General features: G+C 42.1%; 2 protein-coding genes across 10 annotated transcripts in view; one reads left to right on the top strand and one right to left on the bottom strand.

Moving 5' to 3' along the window:
• ACOX2 (acyl-CoA oxidase 2) overlaps window positions 1-6,503 on the top strand; it is a 35,652-nt gene extending 29,149 nt beyond the window's left edge. For all 3 annotated transcript variants that reach the window (XM_036869301.1, XM_036869303.1, XM_036869302.1), the window contains exons 14-15: window positions 2,851-2,983; window positions 6,154-6,503. In XM_036869301.1, coding sequence (XP_036725196.1) covers window positions 2,851-2,983; window positions 6,154-6,216 — 196 coding nt within the window. In that variant the 3' untranslated portion in view covers window positions 6,217-6,503. The remainder of the gene's footprint in view (window positions 1-2,850; window positions 2,984-6,153) is intronic.
• A 3,090-nt stretch (window positions 6,504-9,593) lies between these two features.
• Window positions 9,594-23,359, bottom strand: part of KCTD6 (potassium channel tetramerization domain containing 6) — a 57,341-nt gene continuing 43,575 nt past the window's right edge. The window contains exons 1-3 of one of the 7 annotated variants that reach the window (XM_036870665.1): window positions 19,105-19,456; window positions 11,602-11,671; window positions 9,594-10,354 (exon numbers count right to left, since the gene is read on the bottom strand). In XM_036870665.1, the coding sequence (XP_036726560.1) occupies window positions 9,668-10,354; window positions 11,602-11,628 (714 nt within the window). In that variant the 5' untranslated portion in view covers window positions 11,629-11,671; window positions 19,105-19,456 and the 3' untranslated portion in view covers window positions 9,594-9,667. The other 6 variants (XM_036870667.1, XM_036870668.1, XM_036870669.1 and 3 more) reach the window with 6 other exon arrangements.

The following is a 23,359-nucleotide window of genomic DNA, read 5'->3' as shown; positions in this document are numbered from 1 at the left end:
GCATTCCAGGCAAAGGAGAAGTACAAATGCTGGAAGCCAGAGCGTGCCTGGCACGTCCATCCAGCAAACAGAGAAGAGGCCGCAGCAGCTGGAGTGGAATGACTGAGGTGGAGAATGAGAATAGAGGTCAGAGAGCTAGGGGTGTACTGGGAACGACAATGGAGGGGGTGTAGGTCATTGCAAAGACGTAAGACTTTGACTTTCACTTTGTGTGAGAACAAGGAAGGTTCTGAGCATAGGACAGACACAATCTGAGGGGATCTGAGGTGGTTTCTAAAGGATCACTCCAGCTGCCATATTAAGAATTGATTCGGGAGGGGGACAAGAGTGAAAAGCAGGGAGCCCAGTCAGGAGGCTGCTGCGATAATCCAGGTGAGAGATGCTGCTGGATTGGACCAGGGTGATAGCACTGGAGGTGGTGGGAAGTGGTAGAAGTCTGGATATATTCTGAAGGTAGAAAAAGATTTGCTGACAGATTAGATATGGAATGTAAGAGACAGAGAGGAGTTCAGGCTTTGGGCCAGGACAGAGTCGCCATTTACTATGAACGGGGAAGACTACAGGAGGGCCAGGTTTGGGCAGGATGGATAGAAGGTCTAGAAGGTCAGGAGTTTGGTTTTGAATACATCAAGTTTGAAGAGCCTGCTAGAAATCAAGTAAGATGTTAGTAAGCAGGTGAGACTGGAGAGAGAAATTTCGAAGTCACTGGCATATGGTTGGTATTTAAAGCCATGAGAAGGATGGTACCACAAGGGGTGAGTGTATGAAGAGAAGCGGCCCAAGTACGGAGTCTTGGGACCCTCCAAAGATGATGAGGAGGTGATCTCGACAAGAGCAGTTTCAGTGGAGTGGTGGGCATGAAAACCTGAACGGATCTAGTTGAGGAGAAGAGGCGGAGAAGAACTGGAAAGAGCAAGCATAAACAAGCAGAACACTTTCAAGGAGTTTTGTCACAAAGCGGAGCCAAGATATGGGTCAGATGATGGAGAGGGAAAGAGAGTCAAGTGATTGTTTTTAGGTGGGAGAAATGACAGCTTGTTTGTAAACTGATGGAAATGATCCGGGAGACAGGGGAATTTTGACGTTATAGGGGAAAGGCAGGAGGACTTCTGGAACATTGCTCTCTACTAGGCAGGAGGGGAAGGCATCTAGTGGACGAGGAGGGACTGGTCTGAGCTGGGAACCTGGACAGTTTACCTGTGCTATGAGAGAAAACCCCATATGTTTAAGTGCATGGGTGGGAACTTGTGGAACTCTTCTTACCACTTCTATTTTACCAGTGAAATAGGACTCCAAGGCACGTAGGTTAAGAGAGATGGGGAGGTGAGTAGTATAGATCTGAGGATCAAAGAGAAGGTGGGAGATAATCATCTAAGAGAATGAACGAGTACATGAATTAGAATGTTGTATGACTGCCAGGTAGCAGTAAGGGCCCACCTGAGTCCTTATGACAACTGTCAGTATTGGTTTTTCCAGCCATATATTGTTACAAAGGTATCGGGCAAAGTCAGGGGGAAACTGGAAATAACGAGGAATGGGGTTTTGCTAAACAAGTATGACAAAGAAAGAAAAATTGCTGAATATTGTTTGGAGGGAGTGAATATAATAGACCATGGAATTTCAGACAGATGAGGGAAGTGAGACCATGCAGATGAGGGACTTTAAATAGGCAGTAGGTGCCAGGAGGGTCAAAGAATCATAAACAGCCCTACAGGAAAATCATTTCATAATAATGATTAAAGGCCATCCAGAAAGGATTAAATAAGTACAGTATCCCATTCACCTCAAACACTCTGTGAAACAAGGGTTAGGGAAGAGTGTAAACAAACAATCACATATTTTATTTTATATCCTCTGCTAAAAAAGGAAGGGAAGCATGTGAACAATTATTTTAATATTTCATTCCATAGGTTAAAATAATTTTGTTGCTTGAAAGGGAGAATAAGAATTATAGAAGTCAGAATAGTAGAGGGAGTAAGCTAGAAAGAGAGGAGACAGTGACAAGAACATGGCTGAGACTATGGTGAGATGCAGATGCGGATGACAAGGCCTGGTGTGTGATCTTGGCAGACAGTGACAGAGAGAGGCTGTAGAACACGGTCAAGGGAGGAGAAGATTCAAGGAACGGAGAAATCAAGTTTTAGAGGAACTTCCACATAGACAGTGAAATCACTAAGAATTATGACAGAGAGTCACAGAGAGACTCTAGAATGCTAGAGAGCGACCCCTAGACCAGGAGAGATGTGATGGGAACATGACTCTGCCGTGAACAGAATAAATAAAGTCATACTAACACACAGGAGACATACAGTCATAACAAGGTAAGCACTGAGTATCAGTCTGGCCAAAACTGTAATTATATTGGGAGGCAGGAAGGCCATGGGGAGGAAGCAGAGGTTGGGGGATGGGGAGGGGGATGATCGGTACTGGTGAGGAGAGTGGTGCTAAAATAAATCCGTATCTTCTGTAATAGTCAACAGATAATATCTAGCAACACTGAATATGAAGTAGCAATACAAACAAGACATTTAGAGGCATTCAGGTAAATTCCCAAAATATCAGCTAAAAGACTAAAACTGATTGCCTCTAGGGGTAGGGGGGAAGAAATGGAGGTGAGAGGCAGGGATAGGCTGATTTTCAATAACAAGCCTTGAAGAACTATTTGACTCTTTATACTGTGCTTATATAACTGATCAAAAATTAAAACTTAAAAAAAAAAACAGCTGAGTTGTTCGGAAAGTGGATAATGATGCAACTTCTAATTAGGTGTTGTTATTCACCATCCCAGATTAATCAGATTCGTAAAAGCAATCTAAAATACTCACAAACTCTTTTGTTTTTTTCTCTCAGAAAGGATGCTATCTTGTTAACTGATGCCTTTGACTTCAGCGATCAGTGTTTAAATTCAGCACTTGGTTGTTATGATGGAAATGTCTATGAACGTCTGTTCCAGTGGGCTCAGAAGTCACCAACCAATACTCAGGTAGTTGAATAGAACCCATTATAAATTATGCAAGAGAGCCGAGAGCAAGCAGTGAATATACCTCCACGTTTTCCCATTTTAATTGATTCCCATTAGGTTAGAAATTGCTTGGCATAGCATGTCTATTTAAAATATTTTGAGAATACATAAAAGAAACCAGGAGCAGGGATGTGGCCTGGTAGGAACTCTGAGTCTGAACTGTAATAAGCAAAATGCATTGCTCAGAATTTGGTAAAGGGAATTGGGAGAAAGGCCCAAGCTCTAAATCATGGCTTGACATACACAAGGGTATACACACATAGTGGCAAAGTGGCTTTTAAGTAACAGAAATAAGAAGATAAATCACTGCACTGATTTAACCGTCTTAATTTCAGCCTTTTAACTCTTAGTTTTGTGTTGATACAGTAGGTATTCAGGGGTGACAGGAAGCTTGGGGGTGGGGGTCTCTCTCTCAGCCCTCACTGCCTGCTAGAGATGCCTCCTCCCTCTTCTCTCCGAGGAACAAAATCCCAGGGACAAAGAAGCCTGCTGCACTGCCATCAGTATCCCAGGAAAGCCAAATAAATGACAATTACAAGGGTTATGGCAAAAAGATCCCCAGCTGTCCCAGGAGAGAACACCAGAACTCATTAACAGAAGAAGGGGAAGGGCTCATAAAATCCTAACAGTCTACAGCCAGCGTCCCAGACTCTCTGCTATGGGCCTCATTGGGAAACATTATGAATATCAATGGCTACATTAACTGGATTAGAGAAATAAAACCTGTATTTAGAATTTGGGGAACCAACATTTACTAGCAGATTTGATACAGATGATCAAAACAAAGACACTCTACAGCTACACAACAGGTTATTTTAAGTTCTATAATGCAGATATGTAATTCAGATGATGAAGTCTAGTTCTTTACCTCTTCAGTCAAATTTCAGAAAAGGTGTCTTAACACCTCATCAAATTGGCACCTCTCAGGCTTTCATTCACACTTAACATGGTGTTAGACTTGCTCTTAAAATTCTGCATCCTGTCATACCTCATAGCTTAATTTAACACGGTTATCTAAAGTTGCAACACAACGTTACCCCCAAGATGGTTGTCGGCTAGAAGGCCAATCCCTGTCTCCAGGAAGGCATCCTTTTAACTCAACAAGGAAAGATAAAGAACTTACCTAAAGAAGGTACAATACATGTACTGCTTAGTACAGTTAAGCTACTCCTAGTGTGTTATTTTTTCTAATGATTAGATCTCTCTACTTTCTAACATTTAAATCCTGGCATAGAACTACAGCAATCCTGCCACTCCAGATTAGCCCCTGTGGTCTAAAGAAACACACATGCCCTTTGGTACTCAAGAGAAAAACCTACCCTGCCTTAACACCTGTCAGGAAACACTGACATATCTAGCTCAAACCTGCTTTACTAGCAACACAAGGAAATATGCCAGTTCTCCTGATTCCTCATATTCACCAAAGAACACAGGGGCTTTCTTGTCTTTTACTTGTTTCTACTCTTTATCTTGAAAGAATTTAATCTGGACACTATATGAGGGCAGGCTTGTCTAGATGAGGGGCATGACTGACCCACAGCACCAGCAGACTTGGTAGGATGGCGATACACGCCATCCCTTTCACTCTTCCCTATCTCCTGCCACGTGACTGTGAACGAGGGTGGAGTTTTCATCTTCCCAACTCCAGGGTCTATCACAGAGTAGATACTTCGCATTTACGGAGTAAATGAACATGGTTCTGTGACCTACGCAGCGGGACGAGGACCCTGCTGCATACCCAATACTGCACACTTTCGCCATCCTAGCTTACGTTACCTCGCAAAAAAGGTGGCAGGTACAGCAACGTGGCTCTTTCATGCACAGCGACTTTAAGAATGTGAGATTATAAGTGACCTTGAAGAATGTTTCCAGTTAGTTAAAACGACACTTGGTTGACAACTGATATATGGCTCCCTAATCTTACATTTCTGGCTCCTCTAGGCACCACCAAAATAGCCCTTTTAAAGTGTATTTTCTAATCTGCTGTAGGTAATTTTGAAACTGCAGTTAGAGACATTTTTCCTCATTTGCACTAGCAGAGAAAGGAATGCTACAGGTATTTCAAATAAATTAAAACAAAAGCTACTTTGAAACATGCCTTGTAGACGCAGAAGTACAAACAGGAATTTATTTCACTGACATTTCTACCAAAAGAAAAGTGCTATGCTGTGTTGAATGTCTTAGAATTATATGAGTCTCTCCTGTCTGGGGCAGGTTAAGTGCTGAGCTTTATTCCCAGACAGGATGATGCACTCCCATGGTTTACTCTCGCTATGGTGTTCTGCCTTTTGGCTTTTTTCCTGATTTGGATGCTATTTCACGACAGTTTCTCCGAAATGAACTGCAAAGGACTGTTCCTGTTCCCCACGTGAACTCCTATCTAAGTGATTCCCTATAGATGTAAGCAGTGAAAGAACCACTGGGGATAATTTCAAAATAAGAATCCTACTTCCCCCCAATTATTCTATTGCAGAAATTTATTCAAGTAGTTGCCAGATGCGTTAAACACATCTACTGATCCATGCATTCATTCAATCATTCAACAAATATTTATTGAGCATATGATGTATGCCAGAAACTATTCTAGGTACTGAAGACACAGGAGAACAAAAGAGTTATAGACCCTGTCGTCAAAGAGCTTACAGTTTTAACTGAGACAGGCAAAAAAGTAAACAAGTAAATATTATAAAAGATGAGGGTAGATCTGTGAAGAAAAGAAATCAAGACATCACAGTAGAGAATAATGGGGATAGCCAATTCTGACATAGACTATTGCTTACCTGATTTCACCTTCTGGTTCCTTGCTTTGTGGTTAACATGTTCAATTTCAAAGAGCCTCAAAGAGTCAAGCCTTTTATTTGCATTAAATCCCAAAAGCAAATGATAGCTGTGTTTTTTTAATTGGCCACCTGCATCCACAATTTAAAATCTGCATGAGAAAAGGAAGGATGCCCTTTGGAAAAAATGTTTCCCCATACGTTCACACAAAATGAATTTTAAAAATAAATTTAAAAATTAAGAACCTTATGTAATGTTACTTTTTTGAAACTAAAAAACTTAATTTGAAAGTAAAAGTCATTGATACTGGCAGAAATAGTCTGTCTTAACAATGCACTTTTTTCTACAAACAGGGGAACCCTGCCTATGAGAAATATATAAGACCACTATTACAAGGCTGGAGATCCAGGCTATGAAATAATGAACAGCATTCAAGAGGCACCACCACGTGGTAATGGTACTATGGCATATGCATCATTAAAATCTACAACTACATATGTATGTATTTTTTAAAAAGAATCATTATCTTCCAGAGACACAGACTGAAGTGGATGAAATATCTGTGATTTATTTCAAAATAATCCATGGGAAGAAAAAGGGGGAATGAATCATTGTTGAAGCTACTCAATGCGTGTGTGGGTGTTTACATTATTCTACTTCCGAATATGTTTGAAATTTCCCACAATAAAAAAAAGTAGCACTATCCATTTGCAGCTTCTATTTTGTTAAATGCCAGGGTTTTGCTTTAGATCTAGCAAAAGCCAATAGACTCATTAGTTATCACTTGTGTCCTTATAGCACACATTTATTTATCCCAGGGCTTAGAAGAACACATATATACACACACACATGCACACAAACAATCCTCTTCTAAAAGTGCCTACACTTGGTATAATCTAAATAAAATGTAGATCACCGCACACCAATCAGAATGGCTGTCATTAAAAAGGTAATAAATAACAAGTATTGGCAAGGATATGGAGAAAAGGAAACACTTGTGCACTGCTGCAGGGAATGTAAGTTGGTGCCGCCTCTATGGAAAACAGTATGGAGGTTCCTCAAAAAATTAAAAATAGAACTATGATACAATCCAGCAATTCCACTTCTGGGTATTTACCCAAAGAAAACAAAAACACTAATTTGAAAAGATACATGTACCTCTACATTCACTGCAGCACTATTTACAACAGCCAAGATCTGGAAGCAACCTAAGTGTCCAACAACACATGAATGGCTAAAGAAACTGTAGTGTATATAAACAAAGGAATATTACTCAGCCATAAAAAAGAATGAGATTGTGCCATTTGCAACAACATGAATGGACCTAGAGGGTACTGGCTAAGTAAAATAAATCCAACACAAAGACAAATACCATATGATTTCACTTACATGTAGAATCTAAAAAACAAAACAAATGAGCAAACAAAACAAAACAGAAACAGACTCATAGATACAGTGGTGGTTGGCGGAGTGGGGGATGGGAGGTAGGTGAAAGGGATTAAAAGGTACAAACTTTCAGTTATAAAATAAGCAAGCCACGGGATGTAATGTACAGCACAGGGAGTATAGTCAATAATAGTGTGATAACTTTGTATGGTGACAGATGGTTACCAGACTTATAGTGATCAATTCGTAATGTATATAAATGTCGAATCACTATGTTGTACACCTGAAACCAATATAATATTGTACGTCAACTATACTTCAATTAAAAAAATGAAAAGGAAAAAAATAGAGCCCTAGGAATACAACATAAATGTTTAAAAAATTAACTCTTCCACAGTAAAAATGATTTAAAGTTTCATAAAAGACATAATTGTCTCAAATTACCCAAATATAACCAACCTACGTTTTTCACATCATTTTCAACTGCCCAAGTATATAAAACACTCAAAATTAAATACCATCAAACAAATTAAATTGCAAAAAATCTCAGCGGGCTACTTTTCCTAATTTACTCATATAAATAATCATTTAATTGTTAATAATTTATAAATCTGAGAAAATTTACCAAAAGCAAACTTATCTCCAGTAATCTGGACAAGGAAGAGACCTCACAGATGTTTAACTCTTAAAACCTTGGAACAACTATTTATTCCCATTTCCATACCTGTTTTCAACCCAAATAATTTCATCTTTCATTCACCTCAGCTAACTCAACAACACATAACTGGCTGGGCTGTTCCTTTTCTTGTTTCTTTTTTAGGTAACCACTAATCAATTTGAAGGAGGAGACAATTTTCTAAAAAGATAACCTCATACTTAGTACATTTACTGAAACCACAGCAACCTACCAATAACATTAAGGGATTTTTAGTTTGAAGATGGTAAAAATGGGGTAGTTACAGGTTTCTGGATATTGGTCATTTGTCAAATCTTAAGTTTTCAGAGAGACGTGGGCAAAAACGGATGTAAGTAAATGTTCTCATCCTCCTTTGAAAGAGAGAATTTCAGAATCTTCTCAGAGGAGAAAAGGAGTGAGCTTCCCCGGGGCACACAGCCTCAGGACTCTACTCCTCCCTTAGACAACAGGGAAGAAATTTCTGAACTTTCTTTTAAAAGGTGTTCTAGCAAACTAGGAAGTTTCACTAAAGTTAACATAATCCTTCCAGTAACTTCCAAGAAACAGAATCAAATGAACTATGCAAAATAAGACTACAGTAAAATTTTTAAAAGTACATAATATTTCCAACTGTTCTAGATCCTTCATTCACTGCAGTTTTCTTCTCCTCAGAAATTTAACCTTAATAACAAAATACATTTGTGGGTCACCATAATATATGAGAATAAAATGGCTAAAGAGTCGGTTTGTCCCTGTGCTCGATACAAAGCTAGAATGAGAGTCATGGAGCAATGACAACTGGTGGCTTACTGAAGAAAAACCTATAATCTTCAAAATAAGTCCTACTGGAAAAAAATTTGTCAAACTGTACGTTCACTGTCCAGATATGCACTCTTTTAGACAAAACTAATAATGCCATCAATTCCCTGCTTCAACAGCATAGTAGAATTCTATAAACCGCATCCTAAAGTTCCACTGAGTCCTCCTGAATCAAATACAAATGTGCTATAGGCAGCATTTATTGGGACAGAAAACAATGCATATTTTAGACAAGGAATATGATTTTCCCCCTTAACTGACGATAATCAATAAATACAAACCTAATTTTCATATTTCATTTATTTATTTATTTATTTATTTTTTCTGGTAGACAGTACATTTGGGAGTTATACTGCACCAGGCATAAGAAGTAAGATTTCTATCACAGGGACATTTTGTATTCAGAAGCCAATATAAATATTTCTAGTCAGACATTTCCATGGCTACAGATATTTGGTTGCTTGATTTATATGCATAGAAAGAAACAGTTGTCGTAACTGTAAAAAGCAGTACTTAACAAGTACTTTTAAATGATTGGAACAGTTTTCCTTTAATATTATAATACTGCTTATTGGTTTGAAAACTAGGTCACCCTACATGATGTTTTGATTTTTCCCAAAGGCATCATGAGTACTCTGTTTATTCTTTCATTCCTGCGTTTTTAGCCTTCTAGTTGAGTTAGGGACTATTTAATCAGAAATCATTTTAGCACTGTAATAAAAAAAGCTCTGTTAAGGGTAGATTATATACCATCATGATTTTCAGACTTCTTTTTATAAAAAAGGTATCTGGAGGCTCTGAACAGGCACATGCATACTCAGGGTGAAGGGAGCAAAACACAGAGGAGTCCTGCTAAAGCACAAAACTTCCTTCGGGTCCCCAGTGCCTTCAAATAAATACAAATATTAAAAAAAAAAAAAAAAAAAAATCAGCCTCTTGGATCTCCTGGAGCGCCCACTTCCAGGAACTTCTCCCAGTGCTGGAGGTCAGTCATCTGTCTTCCGGGCCAGCCTGCAGAAGGTCCAGTTGTGCTCCACTGTGTTCTCGTTGGCCCGCTCACTCATGTGATGCACTCGGGTGTTTCGGATTGTGAAACCTTGTTTTGTAATGTATTCCATCAGGTGGACTCGGAGGGAAACTTCCTGGTGATAATCACAGGGTCCAAAAGTAAAGGAAACCTGGCAATCTCTGGTGTCCATCATGTGCTTATTCCACTTTGTAAAATAGTTTGATATGCCTTCTAGTAAGGAATGGACCTTGGTGGTGATGGTTAATTGGGTTATGATGACAGCTACTGGATTGGAGTACTTAGAAAGCTTCCGAGTACTAGATAACTCCACAACTTCTTCAAAAGTATCCATAGGATACAAAGGCTTGGGGTCATTGAGACACTGAATCAAGGGCTCAATCTGATAAAAATCTGCTTCTTTCCGAAGCAGATCAAATTCCTTAAAATCCAGGGGTAAGGTCAACTCTGAAGTTCTCAAGAAGTTGAGGACATATCGGAAAAGAGGTCCATCTCGATCAATGAAGTAATTGCCTTGAGGGTCTCGAGCTGTGGGGAAGTCCCCCCCAAACATAGCTCCAAGCATGGAATCCGGGTAACGCGTCAATGTGGTGAGAGACGTTGTGTACAAGTGTCCACCTACATTTAACGTGACTGGGTCAGTCATCTGAAATTTTTTAAAAAATGATCAGTCATCTGAAACTTTTTTAAATCCTAACTTTGACAAATTAAGAAAATCAGTGGTAACAAGCAAAGCAAAAGATTCAGGCTACAACACATCTAGCAATCCACTGATGCAAAATATAGCTTTACTTTCAGTGAGAAACCCACCCGGATGAAGGGATCTAACATTTGCTTTCAAAAGAGAAAAGGGATACGTCCAATTCTTCAAAGCCTTACACTAAAAAAGGAGGACATGGCTTCCAAAGCCACTTTATTTCAGGCCCAGTATCTAGAGAGAAGTTTTCAGGTCAGAGTATATTATGGGAGGAGAAAGGCCAAACTAAAATATACTCATTTAAGTTTTTTTCAGATTAAAAAAAAAAAAAAACTTTCCTTTTTCTTAACTCAATTTAACATAAAATAGAATAAAAAATGATTTGATAACATAAAACATCTACTTTCAATATTTCTTTTGTCTTTTCCCCCTCAAAAAGAGGGGGAAAAACCATGAAATTTATTTTAAAAATAAAAATTTGTGTAGAACTAATCTTCCTAACTTTTTCATGGAAATAACAGTATCAAATACTAAGTTAAAATACACAGTTTGGTCAACACAATCTCATATACCCAATGGATAATAGCAGCTTTCAAATTTCATAATCTGATAGTATATTCACTTTTGTAATATTAATGTTGCAATCTGGCCTTTAATTTTGAAAAGCAAGCTTCTCTAAATAATACATATCTTTGGTTTTTAAAATCATATTTAAGAAATAAAATAAGACAGATAAAGACAGGTACCATACAAATAAAATATTTCTTACCAAAGGAAAAGAAAAATAGGAAGACACATGCACATGCGAAAAAAAGTTCTAGTGGGAGAAGTGGCACCTTCTCAACCGTACACCTCCCCAACCACAAGAAAATGTCCTCTCTACCCATTACCTACTAGACATTTAACAGTCACTACTCTATGATGGAAGAGTTTTAAGGGCAACATACTTTAAAGACCAAAAAAATAAATGATTATAAAAAGTTACATAGAGAGTCCATGTTGAGCTTGCTTACCTAAAAACACCAAACAAAGTTAAAACACCCAAAAAATACATCTAAACTAATTGGGGGGGGGGTGCACCATTGATAATTTTCATTCTTATGAGATGTATTATACCTAAGAATACATAAGAGGCAGAGAAAGACACACAAAAATAATTTGCCAGCCTTCAAAATGCATCTGCAAAAGCCTCTCACCATATAGCCCCAGTCTCCATTATCCATCTGCTCCAGTGCTGCGTCTCGGGGAGCCCAGGTTCCAGGGAAACTTGGGGAAGAGAAAAAGACATGTGACAGTGCATGTAACTATGAAAACAGAATAGAAAAGCTTTCTCACCCAACAGAGCAGGTCAAACACCAGAAAACTACTCATCTTGGCTCAACTAAAACCTGCTACAAGGCAAAGATCTGGGGAGGAAAGGATTCCTCTAAGGCCTTCTATGGGTCCCCAAGAGACTGGCAAATCTTTACAGAGAAAGAGTTATCCTATACTTAGAGAAGAAGGTAGAGCCTAGTGAGTAAACCAGTCATTCAAACTCTACCTACCTTCTCTGAGAATTCAATTTTTAGAATTCCTACAGGAGAACACTACGATTACCTCTACAACCTTATCCTGGTACAAGCCTGTGATGATCCTTATCAAAAAGGTTAAGAGAAAGAGAGAAAGGGAAAACTTTTTCATCAGCATTTCAGCTATATAAACTAAACACCTTAGCAAAAGCATTAAAAACCATAAACCTCCAAGACACCAGTATCTCTTTCCAGGAGAAATATGTCAGAATGGCAGCTCTTTTGTAAAATAGAAAAACTAATTATACTTTTAATAACGATACATTTCATTTTGTACAATAATCAAAACAAATAGAAAACAGTTAAATGCCAAACCATTAAAGCACAATGGGGGGCAAAAAGAACCTTACAAATCTGAGAGTCAGTCAGCTGGCACCTATGGAGAGCCAGTCTGAAGACACTGATACACACCTAGATACTAATGATGCCAGTTTGAATTTACTTTTATCTAGAATTCAAAAGCACTTTAACAGTTTCCCAGCTACTGAATTGCTTTAGTCAGTTCTCCCTCACACACATCATTCCCCAAATCACCCGGCAAAGCAAACTCCAGAGCAAATTTCAAAAGCTTTGGCAAGAGACAGTAAGAAACATGGAGTTATCGGTATTTATCCAGGAAAAGCACTGTTTTGTTTGTTTGTTTGTTTTTTGTTAACGTGGTCTTTGCACAGATTCACTTTCCCCACTTTTAGAGGAATCTGGCACACTAATTCCCAGAACAGGCCCTGGCTACAGAAGATCACAAAGGCTCTTTCTCAAAAGGTCGCTCAGGCATGTAGAGAACATTTGCATAGCACAGCAGGGGCTGAAATCAGAGCCTGAAGCATCTATTTCTCTACCTTGCAAATTCTTCAAAGCAAACAAGCTAAAATGTGGACCAGACAACGTGGGTTCAGTTTTTATTCTCCACACTCAGCAGTTGGATATAGATAGGTCTCCACATGGTACAGGGTGAGAAATGGAACAAATGTCAAATTCAGGGCTGTTGTGACAACCTTTCATTCCTCTGACTTGCTTCATAAACAGTATTTGAAGTAACAGAACCAAGAAACACGTTTTACCAATTTGTATTACGAGCACCTGATTGAGTTACTGATCCAACAGACAGATCAGTAGATCAGCAACTGAGCGATTTAAAAGGCCAGTCATCCAAAAGTTCTGGTAAGATGCCCATCTTTGGCATTTTCCCATCACCTGAAGTATTCGTTACTGACAGCCTCAAAAATAATTCAGTCAACCAACATTTACTGGAGAGTAGAGTGAGGAAAGGTATGGTCCTTGCCCTCGTGGAGCTTTCAATCCATGAAGAAAGGCAACATGCAGCAACTGAAGTACAGAATAAAATTCAAAAGTACTATATAAGGGCTTCCCTGGTGGTGCAGTGCTTAAGAATCCACCTGCCAATGCAGGGGACACGGGTTCGAGACCTGGTCGGGGAAGATCCCACGTGCCGTGGAGCAGCTAGGCCCGTGAGCCACAACTACTGAGCCTGTGCTCTAGAGCCTGTGCTCCACAACAAGAGAAGCCACCGCAATGAGAAGCTCACGCACCGCAACGAAGAGTAGCCCCTGCTTGCCTCAACTAGAGAAAGCGCACCTGCAGCAACGAAGACCCAACCCAGCCAAAAATGAAAACAAACAAACAAACAAAAAGTACTATATAATAGATGGCCTGGCAGAGACCTGAGCCAAGGAAGACGCAGAACCATTCCAAACGTGAAAATGGAGGACTTCCGGGAAGAGCTTACTCAGTGGAGCTCTGCAGGCATATTAGGACAACCTGAAAAGGGATTCTAGAATAAAGAAACAATTTAAGTAATGGACGGGGGCGGGGGGGGGGGAGTGTACCCCCAACATTCCCGATACAGTAGCAGAGCGTGAATAACTATCCCCCTTTTAGAGATGCAAAAGAGAGAACTGGCAGATTAAGAGACTTGCTCAAGTCCCCACAGCTAGAAAGTAACTAACAACTGAACAAGAGCTTGGGTTTCCTGACTCCTAGTCCAGATCTTTCCATAAAATCCCTCCTCGGATAGAAACTGAAAGAATAGAATCCAAGAAATGAGAAATCGAAAGGATTAACTTAAAACATCCCTACAGCCATCTATTAACCCTATCCACCTAGTAGGGATTTATTTACAAATTTAACAGTAACTCAAAGTGAGCAATCATAATGGGTTTGTAAAAATTCCCCTGAAGCAAAATAGCAAGAACCTACTCACTAGTGTAATTGAAGGCTGCTATCCTCTGTCTTTTCTTTTTTTTCTTTCACTTATTTATTTTATTTTTGTCTGCATCGGGTCTTCATTGCTGTGTGTGGGCTTTCTCTCTAGTTGCGGTGAATGGGGGCTACTCTTCGTTGTGGTGCGCAGGCTTCTCATTGCAGTGGCTTCTCCTGTTGCGGAGCACGGGCTCCAGGCGCGCAGGCTCAGTAGTTGTGGCTTGCGGGCTCTAGAGCTCAGGCTCAGTAGTTGTGGTGCACGGGCTTAACTGTTCCGCAGCATGTGGGATCTTCCCAGACCACAGCTCGAACCCATGTCTCCTGCATTGGCAGGCAGAATCTTAACCACTGCGCCACCAGGGAAGCCCTGTCCTCTGTCTTAAGTGAAGTAAAGAACTCCACTCCATGAATATCCGAATGGTAAGAAATGGGAGACCAAAGACAAGTAAAAAAACAGACATCATCAAAGTTACAGCTGTTATGCAAGGACTGTCCACTATTAATCCTTTTTTTTTCTTTTTTACTGCTAAATCAAAACAAGATAACTTTTTGAGCAAACACACACACACACAATTAGATGATGCCCCTGAACCTGTTCCACAGCAAAAGCCAAGGTTCTGTTCCAGTACAAAGATGTAATAAAACCTCAAATTTAATAATTCAGGAAAGCAATTATGGGAATCTATATAAGCCCATGTTTCTTAAAAAGTACCCAAAAGCCTCCCTTCATTTGTGTGTAAGATACATCAAAATAAAATGAAGTTACTATTAGTCACTTCCAATAACAACTACTAAACTATCCCCCCAAATCAAAACGTTCACTAAAGAGCTCTAAGGGGAAAAAATAGTATTGATTAGTTTAAATTTTATCTCTGCACCTTACTTCTAAACATCCTCTGTGAAGATGCTCAGATACAGCAAGAAGCAAACCAAAAAAAAGCAAAGAGATTCCTGGTTAACCAATAGCTGGATAATCGACCTCTGAACTGATGACTATTAGGACCGTCTCAGAGACAATGCAGATGAATGAAATAAAACATAATGCAAAAGAATTTCCGGAATAGCTTCAATTTCTAAGTCATTTTCCAGAGCTGCTAACAATTAGAAAATGATTCATTTGCTTTTCATCTTCTCTCCCTTCTGGCACTCTCCAGTGGAGGCCTTAATGAGAAATTAAAGGACCACAAGACAGGCAGCTGAAGGAAGATCTTGAAATGGGCATCAAATGGGCCTGTTTTACTTGATGAAGACAAAGAAAAATCCAACATTTCAGAAAATTGTCCAGGAATGGAGATTATGAAGGTAACAATGAAAAAAATTTTCCTTTAAAGTGACTTTACTTACTAACAATCATTTTAAACAACAGTGACTGCAGCCAAGCACAAACAATTGTAAAGTTCAAAGAAAGACATCTGACCCTGTAAAATCAGCTCACCTGAAAAGAGCTGACCTTTGGTGCAAATAAAATACATGTGGAAACAACCAGCTGACCCGTTCCCAAAGAATGTAAAGCAGTACTGAAAATTATGACTAATGTACAAATTCTGACAGTGTAATGTTAGCAGATAATTACATTAAGGAAAACACACACACACACTCAAGAATTTATAAAAGTCTTAAAAGAAATCGCTAAGAATTTTCCACAGTAGCAAATGTGAAAAATGCACAATTCAACAAGTTAATGACTTAAAGAATAGCATAAGAACACCTGAAAGTCATTCTCCTCACCACTGCAGAACTCAATTACAGGCTTCATGGTTATGATGAACTAATTTAACACAAATATTCTGGGTTTATCATTTCTGCTACAGACTAAGAATTCTCCGGGCTAAAAGTCCTGCTCCTACATAATAACCTATACACTGCAATACACACCTCCAAACTTGAATAAATAATAAAAATGTATAACTACCGCCTTCCCAAAGTTTCCAGGTAGCCCTTTTAAAACGCCTTCCTACTGAAATCTTTGTGTCTGGCATTCAGAAAAGAAGACTCAATAAATTCCACCTATACATACCCTCAGAATTACCTTTGTGCTGAATTTCTCTGTTCTTGAAATGTGGGAGTTTGAAAGTGAAATACTTTTTATAGTAACTAGTTCAGCGACATCTAAAGGAGTCTTTTGGGTTAACATTCACATACAAGGTGGCATAGGTAGCCAGGCGCACAAGGGGAATGTGATTAGGGTGTTAGGTTACCCCAACCATAACCACTGCAGAAATGGATTGTTTTGTCCGAAAACTAATCCTTTTGTGGTCTAGGAGAAAGGCGCTCTACGTTGAAAAGTGACTTTAATACTAAAGAGCTGTCACAAACATTCACAAAACCATAAAATTCCTCTTACCCCCAGTTTCTGTAAAATAAAACGGAATAACAGCACCTTCCCAAAAGTAATTATACCACTTGGGCACAACACAAAGGCAACAACTGGCCTACAGGGTAACAGATCCAGACTAGAATTCTAAAGTCACAGGCAGTCCAGCGCAGAAGAAAGAGAACTGGTCACCAGTGAGGATGTGTATCCCAAGTCGGCTCCATTACTAATTATGAGACTCTGAGTAAATCACTCTTTATGCCCAGCTGCTTCTTGCAGAAAAGAAAATGAGATCATGAATCAAAAAACATTGGTAGGACTTCCCTCGTGGCGCAGTGGTTAAGAATCCACCTGCCAGTGCAGGGGACACGGGTTCGAGACCTGGTCCGGGAAGATCCCACATGCCGCAGAAAACTAAGCCCGTGCACCGCAACTACTGAGCCTGCGCTCTAGAGCCTGTAAGCCACAACTACTGAGCCCATGTGCCACAACTACTGAAGCCCGTGCGCCTAGAGCCCGTGTTCCGCAACAAGAGAAGCCACCGCAATGAGAAGCCCGCACACCACAAGGAAGAGTAGCCCCTAGGGCTTCCCTGGTGGTGCAGTGGTTGAGAGTCTGCCTGCCAATGCAGGGGACACGGGTTCAAGCCCTGGTCTGGGAGGATCCCACATGCCACAGAGCAACTGGGCCCGTGAGCCACAACTGCTGAGCCTGCGCGTCTGGAGCCTGTGCTCCGCAACAAGAGAGACCGCGACAGTGAGAGGCCCGCGCACCGCGATGAAGAGTGGCCCCCGCTCGCCGCAACTCGAGAAAGCCCTCGCACAGAAACGAAGACCCAACACAGTCAAAAATAAATAAATTAGTTAATTAAATAAATTAAAAAAAAAAAAAAGAGTAGCCCCCGCTCGCCGCGACTAGAGAAAGCCTGCGCACAGCAGCGAAGACCCAACGCAGCCAAAATAAATAAATATATTAAAAAAAAAACACACTGGTAAACTGACAAGTATCAAACAAATGTGAAAATACTAGTGGCAGTACCATAAATAAAATTTCTGTGGTAAATTGAGAAACTTGAGAGTGTGAACACAAGTAATTTAGAGCACAGGCATGGAGACAGGGCATACATGGAAGAGAAGGCCTCTTAATCTGCTTCCAGTCTCCCCGACACCATCCTCCTTTCCCCCGAGCTCCAGAGGGAGAACTACAGGTAAAGGGAAGCATCTGGCTTCCACAGAGACCACCAGACATCTGAGCTCTTCATCACAGAAGCAACTTCTCTAAAGCATGACTCAGGATTATCTCCAAGGTAAAACCAATCCAAATAAATATGTGTATTCCATTTTAAACAGACTCCAAATATCAAAATCCAAGACACACTGAGGGATTCATAGAACCCTAGAATTCCTTTATGCAGTAATGCTTTAAAATATGATTTATGAAAATTCAAATCACACAAACCTTAGAAATGGCATCTATGGAGGTCCCTGACCACTCAATCCTTAATATCTACGGTGTTATACAAAATGAAGTATTAGTATGGCCTGATAGTTCTCAGCCAAAGGGCAAGTTCTCTCAACCTGCCAACCATGCAGGTAAAAAGATTTTCCTTTTCCTAGCTACACATCTGTTCATTTGAAAACATCTCAATCTTGGGCTCAGTCCTGTGTTAAATGCTGGCCCCTCCCTTCTTTCCTATCTTGGGATCATTCATGTACCTAGGTATTTGTGACGGCAAGAAAATGAACATGCCAAGGGGAAAGAGTAAGGGACACTTAGGCTACCCCACACATTCTTAGCCAAACCAGGTCACCTCGGGTCTCTTGACCACTCAAACCTCTTCTATCACAAAGCCCTAAAACTGGAATTATCAACTTGTCCTAGAACTGGTATACTTGCAGAAACATAACTTCAGCAGAATATCCAAACAGGATCTCTGTTTCATTTCTCGAGTCCCACCCCCCAGACACAGCCTCCACCACTGACAGCCCGGCAGGTGCTTCAGGGGCTCCCCCTTTCCACGGCCATTTATCACCTCTGACATCCAGCATTAAAAATGCCCTGACACACACAAATCTGAGCATAAAGAACTCAGCTGGAGTCAGTCTCTTTGGGGCGGAAAATCCCCTAAGGCGTAGGCTTTAAATTAAGGCAAACGGTGGCCAATAAGCACCACCCCAAACAATCATTTTCGAGCAAACCTCGAGGTGCTCCCGTCCGGGCCGGGCTTCGCTGTTGCCCGCAGGCGGAGTCCCCCGCCCCGATCCGGCCCCGGCGTGGGACGGGAGACTCTCAGGGCCTGGAAGGGGGCACGCACCCGAGCCTGGAACCCGGGTCCGCCGAACCCGCACGTCCCCCCCCGCCCGGGCGGGGCCCGGAACCTCCGCCCAAGACCGGCCCCCGGCCGCAGCCAGCCCGCCGCGGGCTTGTGCCAGCCCCGGAGCGCGCCGCCCGGGCTCCCCACGGTCCCTTCAGTGCGGCCCCGCCGCCGCCCGGATTCTCCTCAACCCCGCTCCCCGGGCCGCTCCGCGCGGGCTTCTGCTAGTGCCCGGCCCTCCCGAGCCGGGCCCCCACGCCGTGGGCCCGCCCCTACTACTCACTGCGCTGCGGCAGCTGTGGTGGCCGGTCCGGGAGACGCCGGCGGCCGGAGAACGAGAGCGCGTGGACGAGTGAGCCCGCGCCCGGCGGCGACAGTGGCGGCGGCGGCGGCGGCAGAAGGGACGACTGAGCCCGCGCCCAGAGTTGCGGCTCCTGCCGCCCGGCGGGGGCGGCGCCTTCCCAGCCGAGACGCGGCGCCACGAGCGCAGACGCCCCCTAACGGCGGCGTGAGATGGTGGCCGGAGGGCCAAGCGGCCAGAGCAACTCAATCAGGCGTAGCCTGGGCGCCTAGGTCAGACAGGCTCCGCAGCAGCCCCGAAGCCCCGCCCCGACGCCCCAATCGAGCCCCTGAGGCTCCGCCCAGAATCCGCCCGACGTCCCGCCTCCGCCTGCAGATTGGGATCAGCCCAGACCCCGGCAGTTTTCGCTAAGTTCTCAGGCCTAGGGTCCCCACAGTTGTTTCTCTTGTCATTTCACGAACTCTCATGGGGCCCCGAGAACTCCCATGTTCCAGGCCTGGAGAGTAAAGCGGTCACCAAGAGGGAGGGGCGTCCTAATGAGAAGAGAAAACAGAAAAGACCCAAGGAAACAGCCAGTAGCCAAAATAATGACAAGTTATGATTATAAATGTTGGGAGGTACATGAATCAGATGGAGAATAAGGGGAGGGGACCTCTGCTTCAGATACAGTGGCTATGGAAGATCTGGACTCCGGGACTGTGGCCAGAGCACCTCCCGGCCTTGTCTTCTGTGGGATAGGTAGTAAGGTCACCTCTCCAGCCTTGTCGGGGAGTAGTGAAAGGCAGCCAGGTGGGGAGAAGGGCAGAGTGACTTCAGCAGAGGAAACGACTAGTGCAAAGGCTCTGAGGCCTGAAGGAGCCGGCCCTAGATGAAGCTGGCGCCGCTACCGCCACGAAGGAAGCCAAGGCTGCAAAGAGTGGGGAACTACCTAAAGTCTCAGAGCTAATTGGTCTCCAAGCATAGACTGTTTCCAAATCCCATTCACTTCCTGCTAACCAGATCTCCAACCCTTTCCAGGTGGGACCAGGTATGTGATGTTGGTATTTGCCATTTCCCCTTCAGCAGGATAACCACTTGCCTTGGAAACTCACCTGTGCTTCATGGCTGCGATTGCGTGAGCTGCCTCTGGGGTTTAACTTTTATCTGCAGGATCATCACAGTCATATCTGATACTTGGTTTTTCTCTGAAAACTCAATACGTTAAATAAATGACATATGCTTCATCAACATAACTGAGTGCTACATTATCATACTCAAAAAGACTAGGTGAGGATACAGGGAAATGTGTGTGAAAATAAGCAGTGCACAAAATGGTATACATGGTATAATCCTAATTTTATTTTTAAAAATGTAAATATACACAGGCAAAAAATTTGAAGGAAATACACGAAATCACTGATCCTAGTTCTAGGCAGTATGATGGGAATATTAGTGACTTACTACTTCCAAATGTTCTTCTGAATTTTCTATATTTTCTAGAATGCACGGATGCTGAATTTATAATCAGAAAAATACGAGTTTTATTTTTTACAGAAGGGTAATGCTGAAAGTACCCAACACAGATCTCCAGGATTTGGTGCCACTGAAAATCCAAAATTGCCCCTGGCTTACTGGTGTCCTTGGAGGAGTCATTTCTCCTCTCGGGGCTTCTATTTCCTCAACTAAAAACTGAGAGGAATTAATTTTGTCAGTGGTTTTCTCAGAACAATTCCTACACATCTCAAAGTTTTTAATACTATTGTAAATTATATTTTCAAATTTGTATTTTATAACCTATTGATGGTTACTGAAATGTAGTTCATATTATATAATAATCTTATATCCAGCAAACTCTTTTTTAGTTCTAATTTAGTTCTAGGAAGTTTACAGGCTTTCTTGAATTTTCTATGTAAGTAGTTATAGAGTCTGTAAGTAATAACATTTGGTATCTTCCTGTCCAGTCTTTATTTCCTTTTCCTTATTTTACTGCACTGACTAAAATCTCCAGCACAATGCTGAGTAACAATGATGATAGTGACATTTTTATCTTGTTCTTGACTGCTTCTAATATGGCACCATTAAATATGGTGTTTGTTGTAGATTTTTGGTAGATACCCTTTATCAAAGTAAGGATGTACCATTCTGCTTTATTATGAATGGGTGTTGAATTTTATCAAATGTGAGATTTTCCCCCCTAATGTAATTAATTACAACCATGGATTTTACTATAACCCATCCATGCATTCCTTGATGATGTGCTTTTTTTTCCAATATAGTGCTGGATTTCATTTGCTAATAATTTAGAGTTTTTGTGTCCATATCTATGAATGAGATATGCCTACTATTTTCCTGTCTTATTCTCTCTTTGTCTGATTTTGCTATCAAAGTTACATGAGCCTCATAAAATAAGTTAAGGGGGGACTTCCCTGGTGATCCAGTGGTTAAGAATCCGCCTTCCAATGCAGGGGATGTGGGGTTCAATCCCTGGTTGGGGAACTAAGATCCCACATGCCGCAGGGCAGCTAAGCCCATGCACCACAACTACTGAGCCCGAGCGCACTTGAGCCCGCGTGCTGCAATGAAAGATCCGCATACTGCAACAAAGATCCTGCGTGCCGCAACTAAGACCCGACGCAGCCAAATAAATAAATAAATAAATAATTAAAAAAAAATAAATTAAGGAATCGGTGTCTACTCACTAGAGCAGCTTCTATAAGATTGGGGTTTTTCTGTGGTTTGGATTTTCTATAGGATTCTCCTGTAAACCATCTTGGTTTGGGGCTTGGGGGTAGAAAGTGTTTACCCTTATATACCGACCCACAGCTTTCAATCTGACCTTAGGGCCCACTTCTCCACCTGCATAGCTCTTGTGGGGCCACCAGAAAACTCCTTGTTGTTGAATCCAAAAGACACTCCTCAGATCTCCTCTCAGGCCTCCCTGCAGTGATGTCACTGACCACACTCTCCTAGGGACAACCTCTTCCCCGAGCCCTGTTCTAGTTTTCCTCCTTCCTCTTAGACTCATGGAGATGCTCCTCCTCTTGCTTTACCCACTCCTTATGCCCAGGTTTCTGGCCAAGGCCATACTCTCTTCTCCATCTACTCCTCCCTGTGGACTGGCTCAGCCACCTCTGTGGATTCCATTCTTGTCTCTAAGCCCAAAGATTCCCAAATCCATAACTCCAGACCTACAGATGCTGCATTTCCTAAAGCCCCTACTATGTGCCAGGCACTATGCTAAGTGCTTTTATCCTCTGGATCAGTCCTCTATTGCTGCATCATAAGTTGTCCCAAAATTTAGGGACTTAAAACAACAAAACTTTCTTCCTTTTTTGGCTGCACCACGCAGCTTGGGGGATCTTAGTTCCCTGACAAGGGATTGAACCCAGTCCCAGGCACTGGAAGTGCCAAGTCCTAACCACTGGACCGCCAGGGAATTCCCAACAAACGTTTCTTTTTTTTGTTTTTGTTTTTGTTTTTGGCTGCTTGCAGGCTTTCTCTAGTTGTGGTGAGCAGAGGCTACTCTTCGTTAAGATGCTCGGGCTTCTCATTGTGGTGGCTTCTCTTGTTGCGGAGCACGGGCTCTCGGCGCGTGGGCTTCAGTAGTTGTGGCACGTGGGCTCAGCAGTTGCGGTGCGTGGGCTCAGGGTGCAGGCTCAGTAGTTGTGGCACATGGGCTTAGCTGCTTTGCGGCATGTGGGATCTCCCCGAACCAGGGATTGAACCCGTGTCCCCTGCATTGGCAGGATTCTTAACCACTGCACCACCAGGGAAGTCCCCCAACAAATGTTTCTTTTCCTTTTTTTTTATTTTATAAATTTATTTATGTATTTATTTATTTTTGGCTGCGTTGGGTCTTCATTGCTGCGTGCGGGCTTTCTCTAGTTGCGGAGAACGGGGGCTACTCTTTGTTGCGGTGCTCGGGCTTCTCATTGTGGTGGCTTCTCTTGTTGCAGAGCACGGGCTCTAGGCACACAGGCTTCAGTAGTTGTGGCACGCAGGTTCAGTAGTTGTGGCACACGGGCTTAGTTGCCCCATGGCATGTGGGATCTTCCCAGACCAGGGATCCAACCCATGTCCCCTGCATTGGCAGGCAGACTCTTAACCACTGCGCCACCAGGGAAGTCCACCAACAAACGTTTCTTATCTCAGTTTCTGAAGGTCAGGACTCTGGAAGCAGATTAGGTAGGTAGCGGATCTTGCAGTCTAGATGTCAGCTGGGGCTGCAGTCAGCTGAAGGCTTGGCTGGGGCAGGAAC

The sequence above is a fragment of the Balaenoptera musculus genome, chromosome 11, assembly GCF_009873245.2.
Source record: "Balaenoptera musculus isolate JJ_BM4_2016_0621 chromosome 11, mBalMus1.pri.v3, whole genome shotgun sequence".
Lineage (NCBI taxonomy): Eukaryota > Metazoa > Chordata > Mammalia > Artiodactyla > Balaenopteridae > Balaenoptera > Balaenoptera musculus.
This window is presented reverse-complemented; position numbering and strand designations above follow the sequence as displayed.